This window comes from Pan paniscus, chromosome 12 (assembly GCF_029289425.2).
Source record: "Pan paniscus chromosome 12, NHGRI_mPanPan1-v2.0_pri, whole genome shotgun sequence".
Lineage (NCBI taxonomy): Eukaryota > Metazoa > Chordata > Mammalia > Primates > Hominidae > Pan > Pan paniscus.
Window position 1 is genome coordinate 53,661,116 of NC_073261.2, and position 21,139 is coordinate 53,682,254.

The 21,139-nt window shown below is 37.3% G+C and overlaps 1 protein-coding gene across 3 annotated transcripts in view; it reads left to right on the top strand.

The window, feature by feature from the left end:
* Positions 1-21,139, top strand: part of EXOC6B (exocyst complex component 6B) — a 652,998-nt gene that overhangs the window by 106,056 nt on the left and 525,803 nt on the right. For all 3 annotated transcript variants that reach the window (XR_010109257.1, XM_003808189.4, XM_055107798.2), the window contains one exon: positions 1,994-2,198. Coding sequence is in view for 2 of the 3 variants with exons in the window: in XM_003808189.4 (XP_003808237.1) it covers positions 1,994-2,198 (205 nt within the window). In the remaining variant the exon portion in view is untranslated. The remainder of the gene's footprint in view (positions 1-1,993; positions 2,199-21,139) is intronic.

Genomic DNA, 21,139 nt, shown 5'->3' on the forward strand with positions numbered 1-21,139 from the left:
ATTTAATGTAATTATTGATATGGTTGGATTTTCTTCTTTGTTTTCTATTTTTCATGTCTTTTTTTGTTTTGTTTTTGTTGCTTCTTTACTGCTTTCTTTTGTGTTATATATTTTTAGTGTACTATTTGAATTCTTTTGTTGATTTTCAAATGATATGTATTTTTGGTTTTTTAGAGGTTGTTCTATGGATTATAATATGCATCTTATCACAGTCTACTGGAGGTCACTGCTGATATAAATTTGGTATAATATATAGCAGTAGTTTTGCTTCCATTAGCTCCATTTCTTTCCTACTCTTTTGTGCTGTTATTTGTTAGATATATTACACTTAAATATTTTGTAAACCCAATGATACAGTGTTATAATCATTGCTTTAAAAAATCTTATCTTTTAAAGAAGTTAAGAAAAGAGAAAAAATATTTGTCTTTCATATTTAGCATGTATTTACTATTTCCCATGTTCTTTGTTTCTTTCTGTGAATTCAAGTTACCATCTGCGGTCATTTCCTTTCAGGCTTCCTTTAGTATTTCTTGTAAGGCAGGTCTGCTAGCAAGGAATTTTCTGTCTTTGTTTATCTGGCAAGGTATCATATTTCACTTTGATTTTTAAATAGTCATCAGCTAATGATTGGTTAGAGGTTATGCTCAAACAAACTTGAGTGAGTAAGGTTTCCAGTCTTTGCTAATGAGTTTGTATATGGGTTAGGGACTACATTAAAAGCAGTTTTAAAGTCAGCTTAAACTTTTACCTACCTTCTTAGGTTTCCCATGTGCCTGTCTACAGCCTCCTAGTCAGCCAGGGATGAGTGGATTGCTTAGACCCTTTTAGGTATCGCCTGCAGGTATGCATAGCCTCTCAGCCGGCTAGCAACTTGCGGAGTTTATCAAGCCCTTCTGTAGGTCTTTTATTTTTATGACTTCCCCGTTAAATTTCTGATTAGTCCTTTGGTCTGTTGTTTGCCCCAACCCAAATTGTAACTTTTGACCAGTAGAGCTGGAGACTTTTCTTATTTATTTATTTATTTTTACTGAGTTCGCTACTTTCACTAACAGCATCTCTCAATATGAGTTTTTTGCCCTCTGCTCCTAATTATGTCAGCCCCTCATCTCAGGAAAGCTGCTGGTTTTCATGACTAGCCATGGCCAATGACCAGGGGTGGAGGAATTAGAGGGGGAGGGTGTTGGAAGTAGCCCCAGGCAAGAAAGCTACAGAGTCCCACTGTTGAGCAGTTATTATGAATAAACACTTCTTGATTTGTTGTTCTCTTTTGTTTAGTTTCCAGAACCCTGAAATAGTTGTTTTGGATAGTTTACATTTGTTTTCTTTGGATAGAAGATTTGCCAAGCTTTTCTGTGTGCCATAGTTAGAAGTCTAGCCTTGGATACTTCATTTTATAGGATGAATTTTTTTTTGGCATTGAGACAATCATTCTTTATTTCCTTTTATTTCTCTTTTTTTAAGATTGAGTCTCACTTCGTCCTCTAGGCTGGAGTGCACTGGTGTGATCTTGGCTAACTGAAACCTCCTCCGGGTTTCAAATGATTCTCATGCCTCAGCTTTCTGAGGTGGCTTGCGCCACCAGGCCTGGCTAATTTTTGTATTTTTAGTAGAGATGGGGTTTTACTGTGTTGACCCGGCTAGTCTCAAATTCCTGGCCTCAAGTGATCCACCTGTCTTGGCCTCCCAAAGTGCTGGGATTACAAGCATGATCCACCATGCCTGGCCCCTTTTATTTCTCTTATGTCATTAATTTTATTGGTAGCTATTTTAAATCTTATGCATTCTTTGGATAAAATCTTTTTTTGATTATAATTTCCTGGTCTTTTAAAGTATGTATTAGTTTTTAATAATTTGAGATTCTTTTCACTGATGTTCTCATTAAAACTTCATGCTGGATTTGTGTTAATGCACAGTGAAAACCAATTCAGGCTAGACATTTTGCCTAACCCTGAAGAAAACTGAGTGAGCTAAAGGTGATCAATTCCTTTTGTAGGCATTATCCTGCACTGAAAACTCTGGAACATCTAGAGCATACCTACCTGCCTCAAGTAAGCCACTATCGATTCTGCAAGGTGATGGTGGACAACATCCCCAAGCTTCGAGAAGAAATAAAAGATGTTTCTATGTCCGATCTCAAAGACTTTCTGGAGAGCATCCGCAAACATTCAGACAAAATTGGAGAGACTGCCATGAAGCAAGTAGGTCTTGGGTTTATGATAGGTTGGCCAGTGGCTTTATCAGTATTGAGTTAAACACAGGTTTCTCTTTGCCAAGTGTCTAGTCATTATCTTATCCAAGTTTCTTATCATTTTAGGGAAGTCCTTCATATTTATGGAAACATATGATTAAAAATGTTTTCTTTTTTTAACAGAGCAATGGACAATTTGCTCTGTAGATGTTCAGTAAATATTGATCAGTTGTGATGGTTTACATTGAGGTTATGAAGAAATTTTTCTACTGTTTGTATACTTCCCTTGACTTTGCATATAATTTGTAGCTTAAGATATTTTAAAGTTCTAGTTAATGACCTAAATTGTACTGCATGTGTCTTTGGCTGATTATTTACTACGTAAGCAAGATAGCATGTTATATATGCATATTTCTGATATTAATAGGTATCAGTGAAAAAAGGCCTATTAGGAAATGCTTTGAATTATGATCAAAGAGAAGGATTTATTAACAGCTTATATATTAAAAAATATGTTAGCAGTATTTACATTTGTTAAAAAAATTTTCATTCCTAAGTCACCAAAGTCACAAGGAACATCTAAATTTCTTTTTTTAAATTATGAATGAAAGGTCAGTAATGTTTTATAATGGCATTTGCTCACTTGAAATTTGTCACATTGATTTTATTAAAAATTTTTAGTATACCTGATGATGTAGCCTACAGCAACAAATACAAGAGTCAGTTGTTTATGGAAAGTACTTTTTGGTTCTGTAAACAATAGTGTTCTTGAATAGATCATTTGTAGTTTTTATCATTCTGTGAGGAATGAGGGAATAGATTATATTTCAAATCATATTTTGGGTCTCGACTAGCCTTGATAATCTATTCAGATGTCTATTTGATCTATAATATCTATTTGATCCTCCAAAAGAGATCCTCCAGTTACCCTTTCCTCAGGGAATGCAGATATTTCCCTTTTCTTCCTTTAAATTTTGTCAGTGTTATACTTCACAAAGTGCAGAGTTTAAAACTAGATGATAAACCTGATAGAAATAATTATATGATTTCATTGCTTATAGTGATGGAGAAATAAAATTAATCAGTGACAATATACCTTAGCATTGCTGGGTACATATTTTGAATACAGGAATGAAGCTATCTTCTAAGATAAGTCTTTATTGTGGTTGGCTCAGTTTTTCCTAAGCTTTTAAAATATAGGAGAGTGTAGTACAAAGCCTCTATGGAAGTTGCCTTTTTAAAAATTGCTTTTTCTAGGCCTCTGCTTGAGAAATTAATTTACTTCCCTTTTGATGAAAGAAAGAGGAAGCCATGAAGAATATTACTTTATTTAACGTGAGGCTAGCTGGTCTCATTCCTTAATTATCTGAAGAAATTAAGACCCAGAGGAGGGAAGTAACTTGCCTCAAGTTCAAATACCTTGTAAAGGTCAGATCCTGCATTAGAATTCAGGTTGGGTTGAAATGAATTTGTCTAGTATGGTACTCAATCTGTGTAAACTATTAGCTGTTTGCTATATTTTTGTCATATAAAGAAATGATGAAGAAATCTTTTGTGAATCCAGGACTTTTAATTAACTGAGAAATCTTCATTTCTCCTATAAAATATTTCATCTCAGGATCCTTGAGTAAAGATATGTTATGTTAACACATTAAAAAATCTTTTGTAGTACCGAGAGTGTAAGGAAGATAGGAGAGAGAAAATACCATGTACTTTGTACGTAGTAGGTGTTCAATAAATGTTTGAATTCCCAGATAAGAGGGAGAAGAAGTGGTTTATTTCTCACTGCCTCAAGCCCAAAATAGTGTTTCTGGTTTGTGATGGTTTTCTTTGCAGTGGCGATTTAAGTACTTAGAATCCTTCCATTGTATGGCTCTTCCATCTTTAAGATGGCTTTGAAGATTGCTTCAGAAGGGGAAAGACCAAAGAGTGTTGCATGTGGGAGGGTCTTTAAGGGCCAGGCATGGATGCCACACATTACTTCTACCCATATTCTGTTGGTCTGAACTTAATTATATAGCCATACCTAGCTGTAAGAGAGGCTGGAAAATGTAATCTCACTCATTCTCTAACAGGAGGAGCAAATAGGTTTGATGAATAATAGCTAGTATCTGGCACAGTCTACCTTCTGGTCATCAAATATCTTTTCATTCTTTCTCTCATACATAGAACACACTCACTCCTTCCCTAGGGGGCAACAGTCCAATGGCCCATGTAGTCACTACATCCATTTCAAAATCTAGTATCTTCCAGGGATGCTCAACCCTCTCCATAAGATTCAGCCATGGCTCCTCATGAGCTGGTAACTACTCAACTAAAATTGCAAGTTATCTGCACTGGTGTCTCCTCCCACCCCCAATATACAATGAAGAAGCTAGAATAAAATAACTATAACAAAACCTTTCATTTAGAAAAGGGAAGAACCAGAGACAAACAATATTCTCTGCTTCATAACAAATCATATAATCTACTTAGGCAGGCCCCGTGAAGTTCCTCTGCTCTGGTAGTAGGGGAATTTCCTTGCTTAGACCTTGATTCCCTGGAAGGAACTCCTTTGCTCATTGTTCTCTTGAGCTCCTAGCTGCACGCTGGCTTTTCCTTGTTTTCATATATATATTTTATTTTTATATATTATATTTATGTACATATTTTATTTTTATATATTATATATATATATTAAATGTATACTTCTGAAGTAGATGCTGGGAAATATACATTCCTTAGGAGGCATACTTCTCTTTCTCTCTTTATATCTGTATATCTATATCTGCAATTGTGTCTACATTTACATTTATATATGTCTTTTACTGCCTGCTTTTTGCTTTTTGCCTGGGGGTTAGTTTAAGGTTCTGAACAAACGTTTATTTTAATTTTTTTAGACGGAGTCTCACTCTGTCACCAGGCTGGAGTGCATTGGTGCAGTCTCGGCTCACTGCAAGCTCTGCCTCTCGGGTTCAAGTGATTCTCCTGCCTCAGCCTCCCTGGTTTTCTGTATTTTTAGTAGAGACAGGGCTTCACCATGTTGGCCAGGATGGTCTTGATCTCTTGACCTCGTGATCCACCCGCCTCGGCCTCCCAAAGTGCTAGGATTACAGGCATGAGCCACTGTGCCCGGCACAAACGTTTATTAAAATTTAGTCCACATTTGTGTTTTTTTGACATTATCATTCCCTCAAAATATAGTAGGCATCTCATCTTTTTCTTTCCAATAGGTTCTGTGCAGACACCATACCCACTGTTCTTCCCTAAATATAATTTTCAAGAATTATTTTATTTTTCTTCTCCTCTCTTTGGGAAAGTAGTGGAGGTTGGGGAGGATAGCCCTTGCTTCATGCTTCTTTCTCAGTTTGATGGCCTTACATTGAGGTGATGTGAAACAGTGGGTGGTAAGATCATGCTTGAATCTGATCTCTGCCTCAGAGTTGAGTCACTTTGTTGAACTAGAAGCCTTCTTGGGACTTTATTGCATAAGCCTTTACTATTTTTTTTTTTTCTCATACTGTTTAAGATCTGTATGTGTTCACCTTTCTAACTCTGTGAGGCCTAAGTTTCTGGGACTACTTCTTTCCTTATAAATTCAGTCTGCAAATGAGCTAATACTTTTCTGAGCTTATCGTTTTTATGCACTACCTTGCCAAAAGCAGAAAGCGAATACCAGTGTACACTATAACTCTTACTCTTTATTCAATTATAGTGCAACAGGCCCAGTAGGGATGTGGTATGCCTATTCACTTATTATAGATTCCAATTTTACCAGTTGTTTTGCCACAGTATTATAGGGCTTTTCAGCCTTTTAACTTGTTAAATATATGTTCTTACTGCCCACTGCCTGACCACTAAACCCATGTCTTTTATTTTAGATTTTTTTGTTGGGGGCAACACCATATTTCCAACACCTGTTTATGTATTCATTAAATAATGTTCCCTGCTGTAACAGACAAACTCTAAAATCTAATAATAGAAATTTTATGTTTTGCTTAAGTAAAGACCAAAGTGCATGTCCCTGGTGGGTGACTCTCAAGAGATCTAGGACTCTTCCACCTTGTGGCTTTCAAGGGTACCACAGAAGGGGAAAGAGAGTAAGTAATGCCTGGAGGTTTTTTAGGGATCAAGCTTATAAGTGGCACATCTCACTTCTGCCAATATTATATTGGCCAGAGGTCAATCACTGCAAAGGAGGCTTGGAAATATACTCTAGCTATGTGATCAGGAGGAAGAAGAAATAGGTTTGATGAATAGCTAAGCTAGTCTCTGCTATAACCTGCTATCATATAGCCTAGAAAGATAAATATCTTCCACGTCTCTTGCTTTTTCTTCACAATCTTATCTTTTCATCATTTTTCCCTGTGTGTTTGCCTTCTAATTTACTAATTCAGTTTTTAGCTTTGTCATTGCTGCTATTTAGAACTTTGTTATTATTTTTAGTCCAACAATCACAGTATTGGCTTTAAAGAATTTGTTCTTCACATGGACACAGGAAGGGGAACATCACACTCTGGGGACTGTTGTGGGGTGGGGGGACGGGGGAGGGATAGCTTTAGGAGATATACCTAATGCTAAATGACGAGTTAATGGGTGCAGCACACCAGCATGGCACATGTATACATATGTAACTAACCTGCACATTGTGCACATGTACCCTAAAACTTAAAGTATAATAATAATAAAAGAAAAAAAAAAGAATTTGTTCTTGTTCTTACATTCCTCCTGTATCATGGTAACTTCTTTTTCCAAACATTTCTAAGTATGCTTCTTTAGAATTGTACTGAGAAAACAGACTTGAAAGTCTTACTTAATATTGATAGTTGGTCTGGGTTCTTCTAGAAATTATGTAGGTGACTGCTTTTTCTTGGTGAACATCCCTCTTTTTATTCTTCTACCCAATGTGTCCTGAGTTGCTGCAGTGATCCATGGGTGGACTTTGTCCTTGATAGTGTGGAGCCAGGTTGGTACATAGGCTTCTTTTTGGGATATATCAGCCAAAACATCACTAAAGGGTTCTACCCTAATTAAACTTCAATGAGTAAATTAATCTCTAATAAATTTATCTGAGATTATAATCTCAAACTGTTTGTTGTTCAATTTTATTAAAAGATAAAACACAAAAAATACTATTTGAGGATCCTCTGAAGCATATGTGGCTTATGCATTCTTTTCTATGCAAGGTTTTATATAGAACTTTATCACTAGGAAGCTCTTTTTCTTTAATTGCATGTGGTTTAAAATCTAAAGGTCTTTAGATAGAACTTTATCACTAGGAAGCTCTTTTTCTTTAATTGCATGTGTTAAACAGAATTCTAAAATGTCCTCCAGGATTCTTGCCACCTTGTATGTAAATCCAATAAAATCACTTTTTCTTGAGAGGGTGGGCTTGATCTAATCAGGGGAGATCCTTTAAAAGAGGGCCAGGAGGTCAGAGATAGAAGATGTTAGAAAGATTCAGTGCTCCAGAAGATACTCTACTGTTGGTCTTGAAGAAACAAAGTGCCATTTTTGGAGAAGGCCACATGGCAGGAAACTGTAGGCAGCCTTGAGTTGCTATAAATGATCCCCACCTGACAGCCAGCAAGAAAATGGGGACTTCGGTCCTACAACCACAAGGAACTGAATTCTGCCAACAACCTTAATAGCTTAAAAGAGGACCCTGAGCTCCAGGTGAGAGAGACCACAGCAATGGTTGACACCATGATTTCAGCCTGGTGAGACTCTGAACAAAGGACCCAGACCCAGTAGTAATACTGGCATTCTGAACTCCTGATCCATGAGTTAACTCTGAGACAGTAATTGTGTGTGGCTTTAAGTTGCTAAATTTATAGTAGTTTGTTACCCAGGAAAAGAAAACTAATACACTCTATTATTTTGGCCTCAAATAGAATTACTTTAAAAAAATTGTACATTGATATATTGCCTTTGGATCTAGGAAACAATTGTATAGTCTTGTTTAAAATGGTGTCTAGCTAGAAGTCTCTCAGTCTTCTGTCTTTCTTCCAATATACCTGGGAAGCTGCAGAAAAATAAGAAAATGTACAAGGTCAATCATTTAGCGAATCTGAGGAGGAGTTTCAAAATTGTCCATTTTACTGTTAGTACTGTACAGTAGTCCACCCTTATTTATGGTTTTACTTTTCATGGTTTCAGTTATCCAGAGTCAACTGCAGTTCAAAAATATTAAATGGAAAATTCCAGAAATAATTCATAAACTTCAAGTTGTTCACTGGAGTAGTGTGATGAAATCTCCTGTTCTGTCCCACCTGCCAGAATCACCCCTTGGTCCAGCGTATCCACGCTGTATATACTACCTGCCCTATCCACCTGTTAGTTACTTAGTAACCCTCTTGGTTATCAGATTTACTGTGGGTATTGACTGCTTGTGTTCAAGCAGCCCTTATTTTACTTAATAATGGCTCCAAAGTGCAAGAGTAGTGATACTGGCATACGGTTATAATTGTTCTATTTTATCATTTAGTATTATTTATTGTGGTTAATCTCTTCCTGTGCTTAGTTTATAAATTAAACTTTGTCATAGGTATATACAGTTATATAGGGCATGGTACTATCCATGGTTTCAGGGATATATGGGGGAACTTGGAACATATCTTCTGTGGATAAGAGGTTGGGGGGCTACTGTAGTGAATTTTAAGTTAAGCAGTCATATTTTTATTTTCAACAAATCTTTTAGGTTCTTACATTGCGTTTGTTGTTGTCATTTTGTTTTTAACATAGAAGTAGATTGAAGCATTTAGTGGACATACATGTAGGTTCTGCCGTGTGAAATAGAGCCATCTTTAGAGCAGTAGAAAACCCCTCCATTTTATCCTATTCCATTTTCTGTGTTGATCTTCTTCCTGTGTGTTTCCAAAATGCTGTGTATATCTTATTTTGGAACAGTGACTTTAGTTTGAAGTGATTTTAAAAAAAAATCCTCAAAAAGTTCTCTGTTAATTGTCGACTGTTTTCTAGTTTTCCTTTTGAAATTTATTTCTGGATTTCACTTTATTATGATTTGTACAGGAGAGAAGATCTGTATTTCTTATTTTGATTAGTTTGCTTTAGGCTTTGTGGGACTAAATAACATTTGTAATGTAATCATTCTTGTCTAGGCTGATTTCTGTGTGAGCCTTTTAACAAGGGGAAGGATTTATTTACTTTTACAATTCTAACTTGCCTTTGCCAGATTATATGGGTTATGTAACTGATTTAAGGAAATGAACTAATTGCCTATAAAAGATATTGAAGGATCCTAGGCATTATTCCTTGAGTAAATGGTTTTAAAAGAACTGACCCTTGGGTAAGATTAGTTGTCATCATGGTCCTTTCAAACCTTTGCTTTCTGTGGTTAAGTCTTCACTACAGCAAAATTTACTCTTTAATGTATGATGTAGAACATCTTTTGACTTAGATCTGGCACAGTACTATTGACTGAGTTCACATAGACCATGTATTCACCACCACGTAAAAGAAGTATTGTTGAAGCCTCTTGTATGCTAGATATTATGCAAAACATGCACAGAGTGTGGTCTCTGTAGTCAAAGAAGTTGGTCTGGTGTTCCTGGATTTACTTTCTTTTCTCTTTTCTTCTTGATTTTGATATTTGTATATTTGTACCAATTTTTGCTTCTTACTCTTTTGCCTAAATGAATGGTCTGGGGTAAGGTGGGATCTCATTTTTAAACATTTTTTTTTTCTGCTTGCCTTAAAAAATTACTTGTATTACATATGCTTCTGAAATATTTTGAACCTGACTTCAGTGAAAAAGCACACATATATGACCATTAAATTTAAAAGATCAGTGTCTCTTTACTGATATTGAGTTGGGGTGAGAGAAGAGAAATAATTTATTCCTTAAATCTAATTTATTTATTTTTTGTTCATTTAACTTGTTTTTTGGCTCCCCACAGAAAGGAATATTTTTAAAATCTAGTTTAAAGACAGTATGGCAGTTTGGTTCCTGTTCTTTAGGGTAAAAAGTAACTTGGCCAGGTGTGGTGGCTCACACCTGGTGAAACCCCATCTCTATTAAAAATACAAAAAATTAGCTGGGCACGGTGGTGGTACCAATTGTTCACAACTCCATTTTCTTATTGAACAATTGCAACTACATTTCTCTGTGAGTATTTTTAAATAAACTTATTTTGGACAGTATGAGCTTTGGGAAGGGAATTTATGTATATGACTTTAAAAGATTTTCCTTATTGTTTTCAGATTTCAATGTTAAGAAATAGTTTTTTTTTTTGAAGCTATATTTTCAGTGATGGCTTTAATGTCAGTGAGAAACCAAACCCTATATTGGTTCTCATAAGCAATCTAAACCGTAGAAATTTATGAGACTTAAATGCATCTTTTTATTTTATTCTTAGAAATTTGATTTTGGTCTTGAAGTGGCAGGTCCAAAATACAAAAACAAAGATTAGAAAAAAGAAATTAAAAAAAACAAATTTAATTTTGGGCTCTTGGCCTTTCTATAGTCTCTTCAAATAATTTCATGAGCCTGGTGATTGTGTTTCTCAGTTACGTGGTTAAGCTATACATTGAGCTCAGTATTTTGTCATCTTCCTCTGTGCTGATACTTACTTCTTGATATGAACAATTGAGTTTACTGGTGGCTGTAGTTTCTTTTCAGCAACCCTCAACCCCTGCCACGTGTGCAGAATGTAGTGAAGCCAAGTTTGAGGTTTGGATCTAGAGCCCTCCAACAATCCCTGCGATGTGCCCTCCAACCTGGGGGATAGATCTTCCTGGCCCTGGAGAAACCCAGTTGAGAATTCATAGGATTGTTGTGCTCTCAGCAAGTGCTTTAGTCTTGTCCTCTGGCAGATGTTTTCTTTACTGGGCGTGAAAACGCCATCAAAATAATGCTAAGGGAACTGAAATACAGAGAAATACAAATAAGCAAAGAAGAAGAAATATTCAAAATGTTCAGGATGGCCAAAGCAATAGACTTAAGGATGATCTAGAAGAGAGAGAAATCTAGCTTACTTGTGTTTTCTCACATCCTTCTACATCTTGAGAAGAAGTTTTAGCAAATAACCCTAAAGTAGTTTTTTTTTTTAATTTTAATTATAAGCTGTACTTGGTGGCTGATGTCTATAATCCCAGCACTTTGGAGGCTGAGGTGGGAAGATCACTTGAGGCCAGGAGTTTGAGATTAGTGTGGGCAACATAGTAAGACTTTGTCGCTACAAAAAAAAAAAAAAAAAAAAAAATTAGCTGGATGTGGTGGCACAAGCCTGTAACCCCAGCTACTCAGGAGGCTGAGGAAGGAGGATGGCTTGAGCCCAGGAGTTTGAGGCTGCAGTGAGCTGTGATTGCAGCAGTGTAGTCCAGCCTGGGTGACAGAGCAAGAATCTGTCTGTGAAAATTTTTTAATTTAAATTAAGTATAGTAAAGTTCACTTTTCTTTGGTGTATATGAATTTTAAAACATGTATAGACTCATATAACTACTACTGCAAACAGGATGCAGAGAATAATTCTATCACCTTCCAAAATTCCTTTATACTACTCTTTGTAGTTAAACCTTCCTTTCATTTATAACCCCTGGCTATGACTGATCTGTGTTCTCCACCTCCATTGTTTTGGCTTTTCTAGAATATTGTATAAATGGAATATTATGGGTAAATGCAACTGTTTAGTATCTTGATTAGGGTGGTGATTGCACAACTGTATGCATTTGTCAAAACTCGTATAACTGTGTACACAAATGTAAATTTTACTGCATGTAAATTAAGGTTTCCATCAGCTTAAAGTTCTGTTACTAAAGGATCATCCTGGAATATATGAAGGTTTATGAGTGTTTTAATAATATTTTGAACTGTGCAGGATTGTGGTTCCACTATCCTAACATGTCATTGCTATTTTTCCATGTCCTTTCCCTATCTATTGTTTATATGTTTGCCTTTCCTTGTGTGAGTTTCTATCACGTATATTATTGGGAACTTGATTTTTTCCATAAAAGGTTTGAACTCTTTATACAATAGAGACTTTTATTTTGTTTCAGGAGGTTAATATTTCCCTAGTCTGGGTTTTATTTTTTAAATTTTTTTTTGAAAATTTAATATTTTGTAGAGTCAAGTGTATTGATCCATTGTGAATTCTTTCAGCACATTTCCAAAAGAAAAACACATGCATGTTGTTTGTTTTTATCCTTTCAATATGTTTTTATCCTTTCAATAACTACTTTATTTCTTCCTTTTATCTGCTATATATTTCTTTTCCTCTATAGCATTAATGTCTCTTTCTCACCTAATCTTGATTAGCTCACTCACTCATTCATGAAATATGTATTGAGTATTTATAATATGTAAAATACTATGGTAGGCATTATGGTATTCAAGGCAGAAACACATTGTCCTAAAGGAACTTTGTTTTCTAATGAAAAATGAAAAATAGGCTGGGTGCGGTGGCTCACACCTGTAATCCCAGCACTTTGGGAGGCTGAGGCAGGTGGATCACGAGGTCAGGAGTTCAAGACCATCCTGGCCAAGATGGTGAAACTCAGTCTCTACTAAAAATACAAAAATTAGCTGGGCGTGATGGCGGGCACCTGTAATCCCAGCTACTCGGGAGGCTGAGGCAGGAGAATCGCTTGAACCTGGGAGGCGGAGGTTGCAGTGAGCTGAGATCACACCACTGTACTCTAGCCTGGGTGACAGAGCAAGACTCTGTCTCAAAAAAAAAAAGAAAAGAAAAATGACAAATATACGTGAATAATAGGACTATAAGGTAGAAAATGATAAGTGCCATGGAAGAAATAAAGATAAAATGTTAGGAGAATTTAGAAGGATGAGAAATCTCATATAAAGCTGTGTAAGATATTCCAGGTTTAATAATAAGGTGCATTTGAATTAAATTTGGATATATAATGTTCCAGTTACTATTTCTGCATTACAAATTATCATAAAACTTAGTAGCTAAAAACACCAATGATTTTATTATGCTTGTAAAATCTGTGGGTCAGGAATTTGGTAAGGGCACAGTGAAGATGATTTGACTCTGTCCCCAAGACATCTGGGGTATCAGCTGGGATGACTTTAAGGCTGAGACGGGCTTAGGCTTGAGAGCTGGAATAATTTGGGGGCCCCTTCATTCACAACTCTGGCACCTTTGTTGGGATGGTTTAAAGACTAGATTTGCTGACTTGAGTGCTTACATGTGACTTTTCCTCACAGCATGGAAATATCACTATGGTTGAACTTCTTATGGGCTCCAAGCACAAAGTGGAAGCTTTATCACTTTATTTGACCTAGCCTTGGAAGTCGTGTTATAGTGGTCAAAGCAATTGCAAGACAGCTATACTCAAGGGAAGGGGTCATAGACACCTATCTCTTGATAGGATGAGTGTGAAAGAATTTTGTGGCTGTTTTTAAAAATCCATTCCACGAGGCCATAGTCTGAATGTCTTCCTAGGCTAAAAGTAATGTAATGATAACAAAGTACAGAAAAGTAAAAATCTCTGAGAGATAATCCAAGGCAGAGTTTCAGCTGATGATAGTTACCCAAAAGAAATAAAGCAGGTTAGCCTGGACAACATAGTGAGACCCTGTCTCTAAAAAAAACAAAAAAAAATATTATCTGGGTGTAGTGGCACATGCCTGCAGTCCCAGCTACTTGGAAGGCTGAGGCAGGAGGATCGCTTTGAGCCCAGGAGATGGAGACTGCAGTAAGCTATGGTTGCACCCACTGCACTGCCGCTGGGGTGACAGAGTGAGACCCTGTCTTCAAAAAAGAAGGCAAGTTAACCTTTCAACCAGACAATTATATTCCTTATGTCCTCTTGTCCCAGCCTCCTGACCATGACACACACACCTTTTAGCTGTTTTTTTTTGGCGGGGTGAATGACTCTGGGAAAGTATTTCATTGGAAAGTGATTATTCTCCTCCAGAAATCTGTTCACAAGTGTCTTCTTGTGAATATCATGTGTATCTATCTGTCTTGTTTAGTGCTTTGCAAAGAATTATCCAGAAGGGATGCATTCATATAGTATTAATATAAGTGAAGAAGGACTTGACCAAATTTTAAAAAATATCTTGTTAGAACAATAAATATGTAGCATATTTTCTAGGTAACTGATACATTTATTCTTCTATCCCAATGAAGTTTGGTTTATTCTTTTCTCTGGTCATTGATAATGAAGTGGATCAGAAATATAGGCTGGGAAGCACATTCAACAGGTAATGAGGACTGCCGTAAAATTTAATTAATTATTGTTAGGCTACTCAGTGATTGGGAATGAGGCACTTTTTAAATTCCCTCTTGTTTAAGATCTCAACAGAGAAATGAGCGCATAACCCAAAACATAGAAAAGTTAAAATTTTGTAAATGAAAAGAATTGTGTAGGTCTTGTGGCCACCTAAGTTGTTCCTTTTTATTGGGTGTGTGTGTGTGTGTGTGCATGCATGAGTGTGTGTGCAGAGGAGGAAATTATCATCAGATTAGGACAGTTGTGTGAGGGGATAGGAGAGGCTTTGTCAGGTTGTGGTGCTTACTTGCACGTGTGTGTGTACGTATGCACGTGTGTGTATGAAGTTAGCCAATCATTGAGCTCTCCGTGTGTAGTTAGCCATTAGAACAGAACAGTGATAATGGATCTTTATTTGAACTTTAAAGTATCTGTAAATTTTTGAAAACAGATTATATCATTTTAGAAATACAAGTGGCTTAGGAGTGGTGAGAGAGGGCATCCCTGTCTTGTGCCAGTTTTCAAAGGGAATGCTTCCAGTTTTTGCCCATTCAGTATGATATTGGCTGTGGGTTTGTCATAGATAGCTCTTAATATTTTGAAATACATCCCATAAATACCTAATTTATTGAGAGTTTTTAGCATGAAGCGTTGTTGAATTTTGTCAAAGGCTTTTTCTGCATCTATTGAGATAATCGTGGTTTTTGTCTTTGGCTCTGTTTATATGCTGGATTACATTTATTGATTTGCGTATATTGAACCAGCCTTGCATCCCAGGGATGAAGCCCACTTGATCATGGTGGATAAGCTTTTTGATGTGCTGCTGGATTCGCTTTGCCAGTATTTTATTGAGGATTTTTGCATCAATGTTCATCAAGGATATTGGTCTAAAATTCTCTTTTTTTGTTGTGTCTCTGCCCGGCTTTGGTATCAGAATGATACTGGCCTCATAAAATGAGTTAGGGAGGATTCCCTCTTTTTCTATTGATTGGAATAGTTTCAGAAGGAATGGTACCAGTTCCTCCTTGTACCTCTGGTAGAATTCGGCTGTGAATCCATCTGGTCCTGGACTCTTTTTGATTGGTAAGCTATTGATTATTGCCACAATTTCAGCTCCTGTTATTGGTCTATTCAGAGATTCAACTTCTTCCTGGTTTAGTTTTGGGAGAGTGTATGTGTCCAGGAATTTATCCATTTCTTCTAGATTTTCTAGTTTATTTGCGTAGAGGTGTTTGTAGTATTCCCTGATGGTAGTTTGTATTTCTGTGGGATCGGTGGTGATATCCCCTTTATCATTTTTTATTGCGTCTATTTGATTCTTCTCTCTTTTTTTCTTTATTAGTCTTGCTAGCGGTCTATCAATTTTGTTGATCCTTTCAAAAAACCAGCTCCTGGATTCATTAATTTTTTGAAGGGTTTTTTATGTCTCTATTTCCTTCAGTTCTGCTCTGATTTTAGTTATTTCTTGCCTTCTGCTAGCTTTTGAATGTGTTTGCTCTTGCTTTTCTAGTTCTTTTAATTGCGATGTTAGGGTGTCAATTTTGGATCTTTCCTGCTTTCTGTTGTGGGCATTTAGTGCTATAAATTTCCCTCTACACACTGCTTTGAATGCATCCCAGAGATTCTGGTATGTTGTGTCTTTGTTCTCGTTGGTTTCAAAGAACATCTTTATTTCTGCCTTCATTTCGTTATGTACCCAGTAGTAATTCAGGAGCAGGTTGTTCAGTTTCCATGTAGTTGAGCGGTTTTGAGTGAGATTCTTAATCCTGAGTTCTAGTTTGATTGCACTGTGGTCTGAGAGATAGTTTGTTATAATTTCTGTTCTTTTACATTTGCTGAGGAGAGCTTTACTTCCCAGTATGTGGTCAATTTTGGAATAGGTGTGGTGTGGTGCTGAAAAAAATTTATATTCTGTTGATTTGGGGTGGAGAGTTCTGTAGATGTCTATTAGGTCCGCTTGGTTTCAACATAGTGTTGGAAGTTCTGGCCAGGGCAATTAGGGAGGAGAAGGAAATAAAGGGTATTCAATTAGGAAAAGAGGAAGTCAAATTGTCCCTGTTTGCAGACAACATGATTGTATATCTAGAAAACCCCATTGTCTCAGCCCAAAATCTCCTTAAGCTGATAAGCAACTTCAGCAAAGTCTCAGGATACAAAATCAATGTACAAAAATCACAAGCATTCTTATACACCAACAACAGACAAACAGAGAGCCAAATCATGAGTGAACTCCCATTCACAATTGCTTCAAAGAGAATAAAATACCTAGGAATCCAACTTACAAGGGATGTGAAGGACCTCTTCAAGGAGAACTACAAACCACTGCTCAAGGAAATAAAAGAGGAGACAAACAAATGGAAGAACATTTCATGCTCATGGGTAGGAAGAATCAATATCGTGAAAATGGCCATACTGCCCAAGGTAATTTATAGATTCAATGCCATCCCCATCAAGCTACCAATGACTTTCTTCACAGAATTGGAAAAAACTACTTTAAAGTTCGTATGGAACCAAAAAAGAGCCCGCATCGCCAAGTCAATCCTAAGCCAAAAGAACAAAGCTGGAGGCATCACACTACCTGACTTCAAACTATACTACAAGGCTACAGTAACCAAAACAGCATGGTACTGGTACCAAAACAGAGATATAGATCAATGGAACAGAACAGAGCCCTCAGAAATAACGCCGCATATCTACAACTATCTGATCTTTGACAGACCTGAGAAAAACAAGCAACGGGGAAAGGATTCCCTATTTAATAAATGGTGCTGGGAAAACTGGCTAGCCATATGTAGAAAGCTGAAACCGGATCCCTTCCTTACACCTTATACAAAAATCAATTCAAGATGGATTAAAGACTTAAACATTAGACATAAAACCATAAAAACCCTAGAAGAAAACCTAGGCATTACCATTCAGGACATAAGCATGGGCAAGGACTTCATGTCTAAAACACCAAAAGCAATGGCAACACAAGACAAAATTGACAAATGGGATCTAATTAAACTAAAGAGCTTCTGCACAGCAAAAGAAACTACCATCAGAGTGAACAGGCAACCTACAAAATGGGAGAAAATTTTTGCAACCTACTCATCTGACAAAGGGCTAATATCCAGAATCTACAATGAACTCAAACAAATTTACAAGAAAAAAACAAACAACCCCATCAAAAAGTGGGCGAAGGACATGAACAGACACTTCTCAAAAGAAGACATTTATGCAGCCAAAAAACACATGAAAAAATGCTCATCATCACTGGCCATCAGAGAAATGCAAATCAAAACCACTATGAGATATCATCTCACACCAGTTAGAATGGCAATCATTCAAAAGTCAGGAAACAACAGGTGCTGGAGAGGATGTGGAGAAATAGGAACACTTTTACACTGTTGGTGGGATTGTAAACTAGTTCAACCATTGTGGAAGTCAGTGTGGCGACTCCTCAGGGATCTAGAACTAGAAATACCATTTGACCCAGCCATCCCATTACTGGGTGTATACCCAAAGGACTATAAATCATGCTGCTATAAAGACACATGCACACGTATGTTTATTGCGGCATTATTCACAATAGCAAAGACTTGGAACCAACCCAAATGTCCAAAAATGATAGACTGGATTAAGAAAATGTGGCACATATACACCATGGAATACTATGCAGCCATAAAAAATGATGAGTTCATGTCCTTTGTAGGGACATGGATGAAATTGGAAATCATCATTCTCAGTAAACTATTGCAAGAACAAAAAACCAAACACTGCATATTCTCACTCATAGGTGGGAACTGAACAATGAGATCACATGGACACAGGAAGGGGAATATCACACTCTGGGGACTATTGTGGGGTGGTGGGAGAGGGGAGGGTTAGCATCGGGAGATATACCTAATACTAGATGACGAGTTAGTGGGTGCAGCGCACCAGCATGGCACATGTATACATATGTAACTAACCTGCACAATGTGCACATGTACCCTAAAACTTAAAGTATAATTAAAAAAAAAAAAAGGAAATACAAGTGGCTTGTCGTGGGAGATAATTGCCTTCTATACCAGTGAGAGGTTAATTGAAAGGGAAGTAGAACATTCGAAAGCCCTTGTTTTTAAAAACAGTTTGCAGTGCTGATGGTTAAGATATGTTCTGGCTATGGCACACCACCATGAAGAATGTGGACTTTAAATTACATAGGACTCACTTGCAGAATACTAGGTGACAAAGTAGCTCTGGGGCAGGTATTTGGAGGAGGGAAACCTGTAGGTAAGATAGTCTCCGGGAAGTGGAATTCCTTATGATAATCATTTATTGACAATTTCTTGAGGACATGAATCTGAATTGATTTCATCTTTTTGTTCCCACAGAACCTAGGTGTACTGCTTTGCTTTTCTTTTTTGACATATGCATTTCGGGACAGAGACTCTCCATGGATATTTTAAGAGTTTTAATATTTTCCTGCCTTTCTTAGGTGATTACTTTGGTGATGAGACCTATGACTATTATATTCAACTTTGGTATCTCTAGATGCAATTTATCTTTGAAATCCCAGGTGGAATTTTTTTCTCTTAGGTACAGCTTTTTTTTTTTTTTTTTTTTGAAGATGGAGTCTTGCTTTGTCACCAGGCTGGAGTGCAGTGGTACGATCTCGGCTCACTGTATCCTTTGACTCCCTGGTTCAAGTGATTCTCCTGCCTCAGCCTCCAGAGTAGCTGGGATTACAGGCACACACGACCATGCCCAGCTAATTTTTGTATTTTTAGTAGAGATGGGGTTTCACTATGTTGGCCAGGATGGTCTTGATCTCCTTGACCTCATGATCCACCTGCCTCAGCCTCCCAAAATGTTGGGATTACAGGCGTGAGCCACCGCACCTGGCCAGGTACAGTTTTATCTTGATTCTCCTCCAGTGAACACCGCTCTGTACCTACCAGTATATGGATTTTTTATTGTGGTAAAATATATATTACATAAAAGTTACCGTTTTAATCTTTTTCTTTTGAGACGGAGTCACCCAGGCTGGAGTGCAGTGGCACCATCTCGGCTCACTGCAACCTCTGTCTCCCAAGTTCAAGCGATTCTCTTGCCTCAGCCTCCCGAGTAGCTGGGATTACAGGCACTCTCCATCATGCCTGGCTAATTTTTGTATGTTTAGTAGAGATGGGGTTTTGCCATATTGGCGAGGCCGGTCTCAAACTCCTGACCTCAGGTGATCTGCCCGCTTCGGTCTCCCAAAGTGCTGGCATTACAGGTGTGAGCCACTGCGCCCGGCCCCATTTTAATCATTTTTAAGTATACAGTTATGTGGCTTTAAGAACATTCACATTGTTGTGCAGTCGTCAACACTGTCCATTTCCAGAACTTTTTCATTTTCTCAAACTGAAACTCTGTAACCACTGAATTTTAAACATACAATTTCGACCCCATTACTGATCGAACAAATGAAATATTTTGTATATGTGTTGAGGAACTCACTGTAACCTCTAAGCAGAGAAGAAAATGAGGCAAATAACAAAACTGGAATTCACGTGACAGCTGTTAGCTTAGTAAGAAGGAGATTGTCTCTAAATGTATAGATTTTTCTGTTCTTCAATTTCCTTAAGAAATTTGGTCAGGATTAAAAAAACTGGGAATAGCCCTTACTCTCTCAAAGTCTTCTAGTCTGGTGGTTGACACGGATAACTTTGTGTGTGTGTGTGTGTGTGTTTCTGTGGTCTTTGTATGTAACAGGATGCAGCCATCCCTCCAAATCCACAGATTCAGCCAGTGGCCAATGAAAATATTCGTAGAAAACCAAAACAATAAAAAACAACAATATAACAATAAAAATACTACAAATAAAAACAATACAGTATAACAACTATTTGCATAGTTTTTACATTGTGTTAGATATTATAGGTAATCTAGAGATGATTTAAAATATAAAGGAGGATGTACATAGGTTATATGCAAATGTTACACCATTTTAGGTAAGGGACTTTAGCATCCACAGATACTGGTATTTGCAGAGAGGTCCTGGAACTAATCTCTTGTGGATACTGAGGGATGACTGTATATAGAAAGCCATATTTTTAGCTTAGATTTTGTGTGTAGTGCCATTAAAAGCTAGCTTGAACCATGGTGGTCTTAGCCTACTTTTGAGGGCTATCCTGCCCTTGGATTTGGTAATTTTACCCTGGTGCCAGAGGATTTGAGGGTAATGATTATCTGTTTTTCAGTACTATAACTTGTTTTTTTTTACTCAGGCTAAAGTCTGTTATTAATTTGTACCTTTCCTTTACCTCTAAATAAACCATATAAGAAAGCAAACAAATGCCAAAAAATAGTCCAGCCTACTTCCAACAGAGTGTCTTCAGCTTTTCTTAGTCTACTAAACATATGGCTCTCCCAGCTTCCCTAATGAAGAAGTCTGTGGCCTAATGGGGCATGTGTTGTTTGACTTTCTTTCTTTTTTTTTTTTTTTGAGACAGAGTCTCACTCTGTCGCCCAGGCTGGAATGCAGTGGCGCGATCTTGGCTCACTGCAACCTCTGCCTCCTGGGTTCAAGTGATTCTCTGCCTCAGCCTCCTGAGTAGCTGGGATTACAGGTACCCATCACCATGCCCAGCTAATTTTTCGTATTTTTAGTAGAGACAGGGTTTCATCATCTCAGCCAGGCTGGTCTTGAACTCCTGACCTCATGATCCACCCGCCTTGGCCTCCCAAAGTGCTGGGATTACAGGCGTGAGCCACCGCGCCCGGCCATGTTTGACTTTCTTGATATGTCTTCAAGCAGAGTTTCTT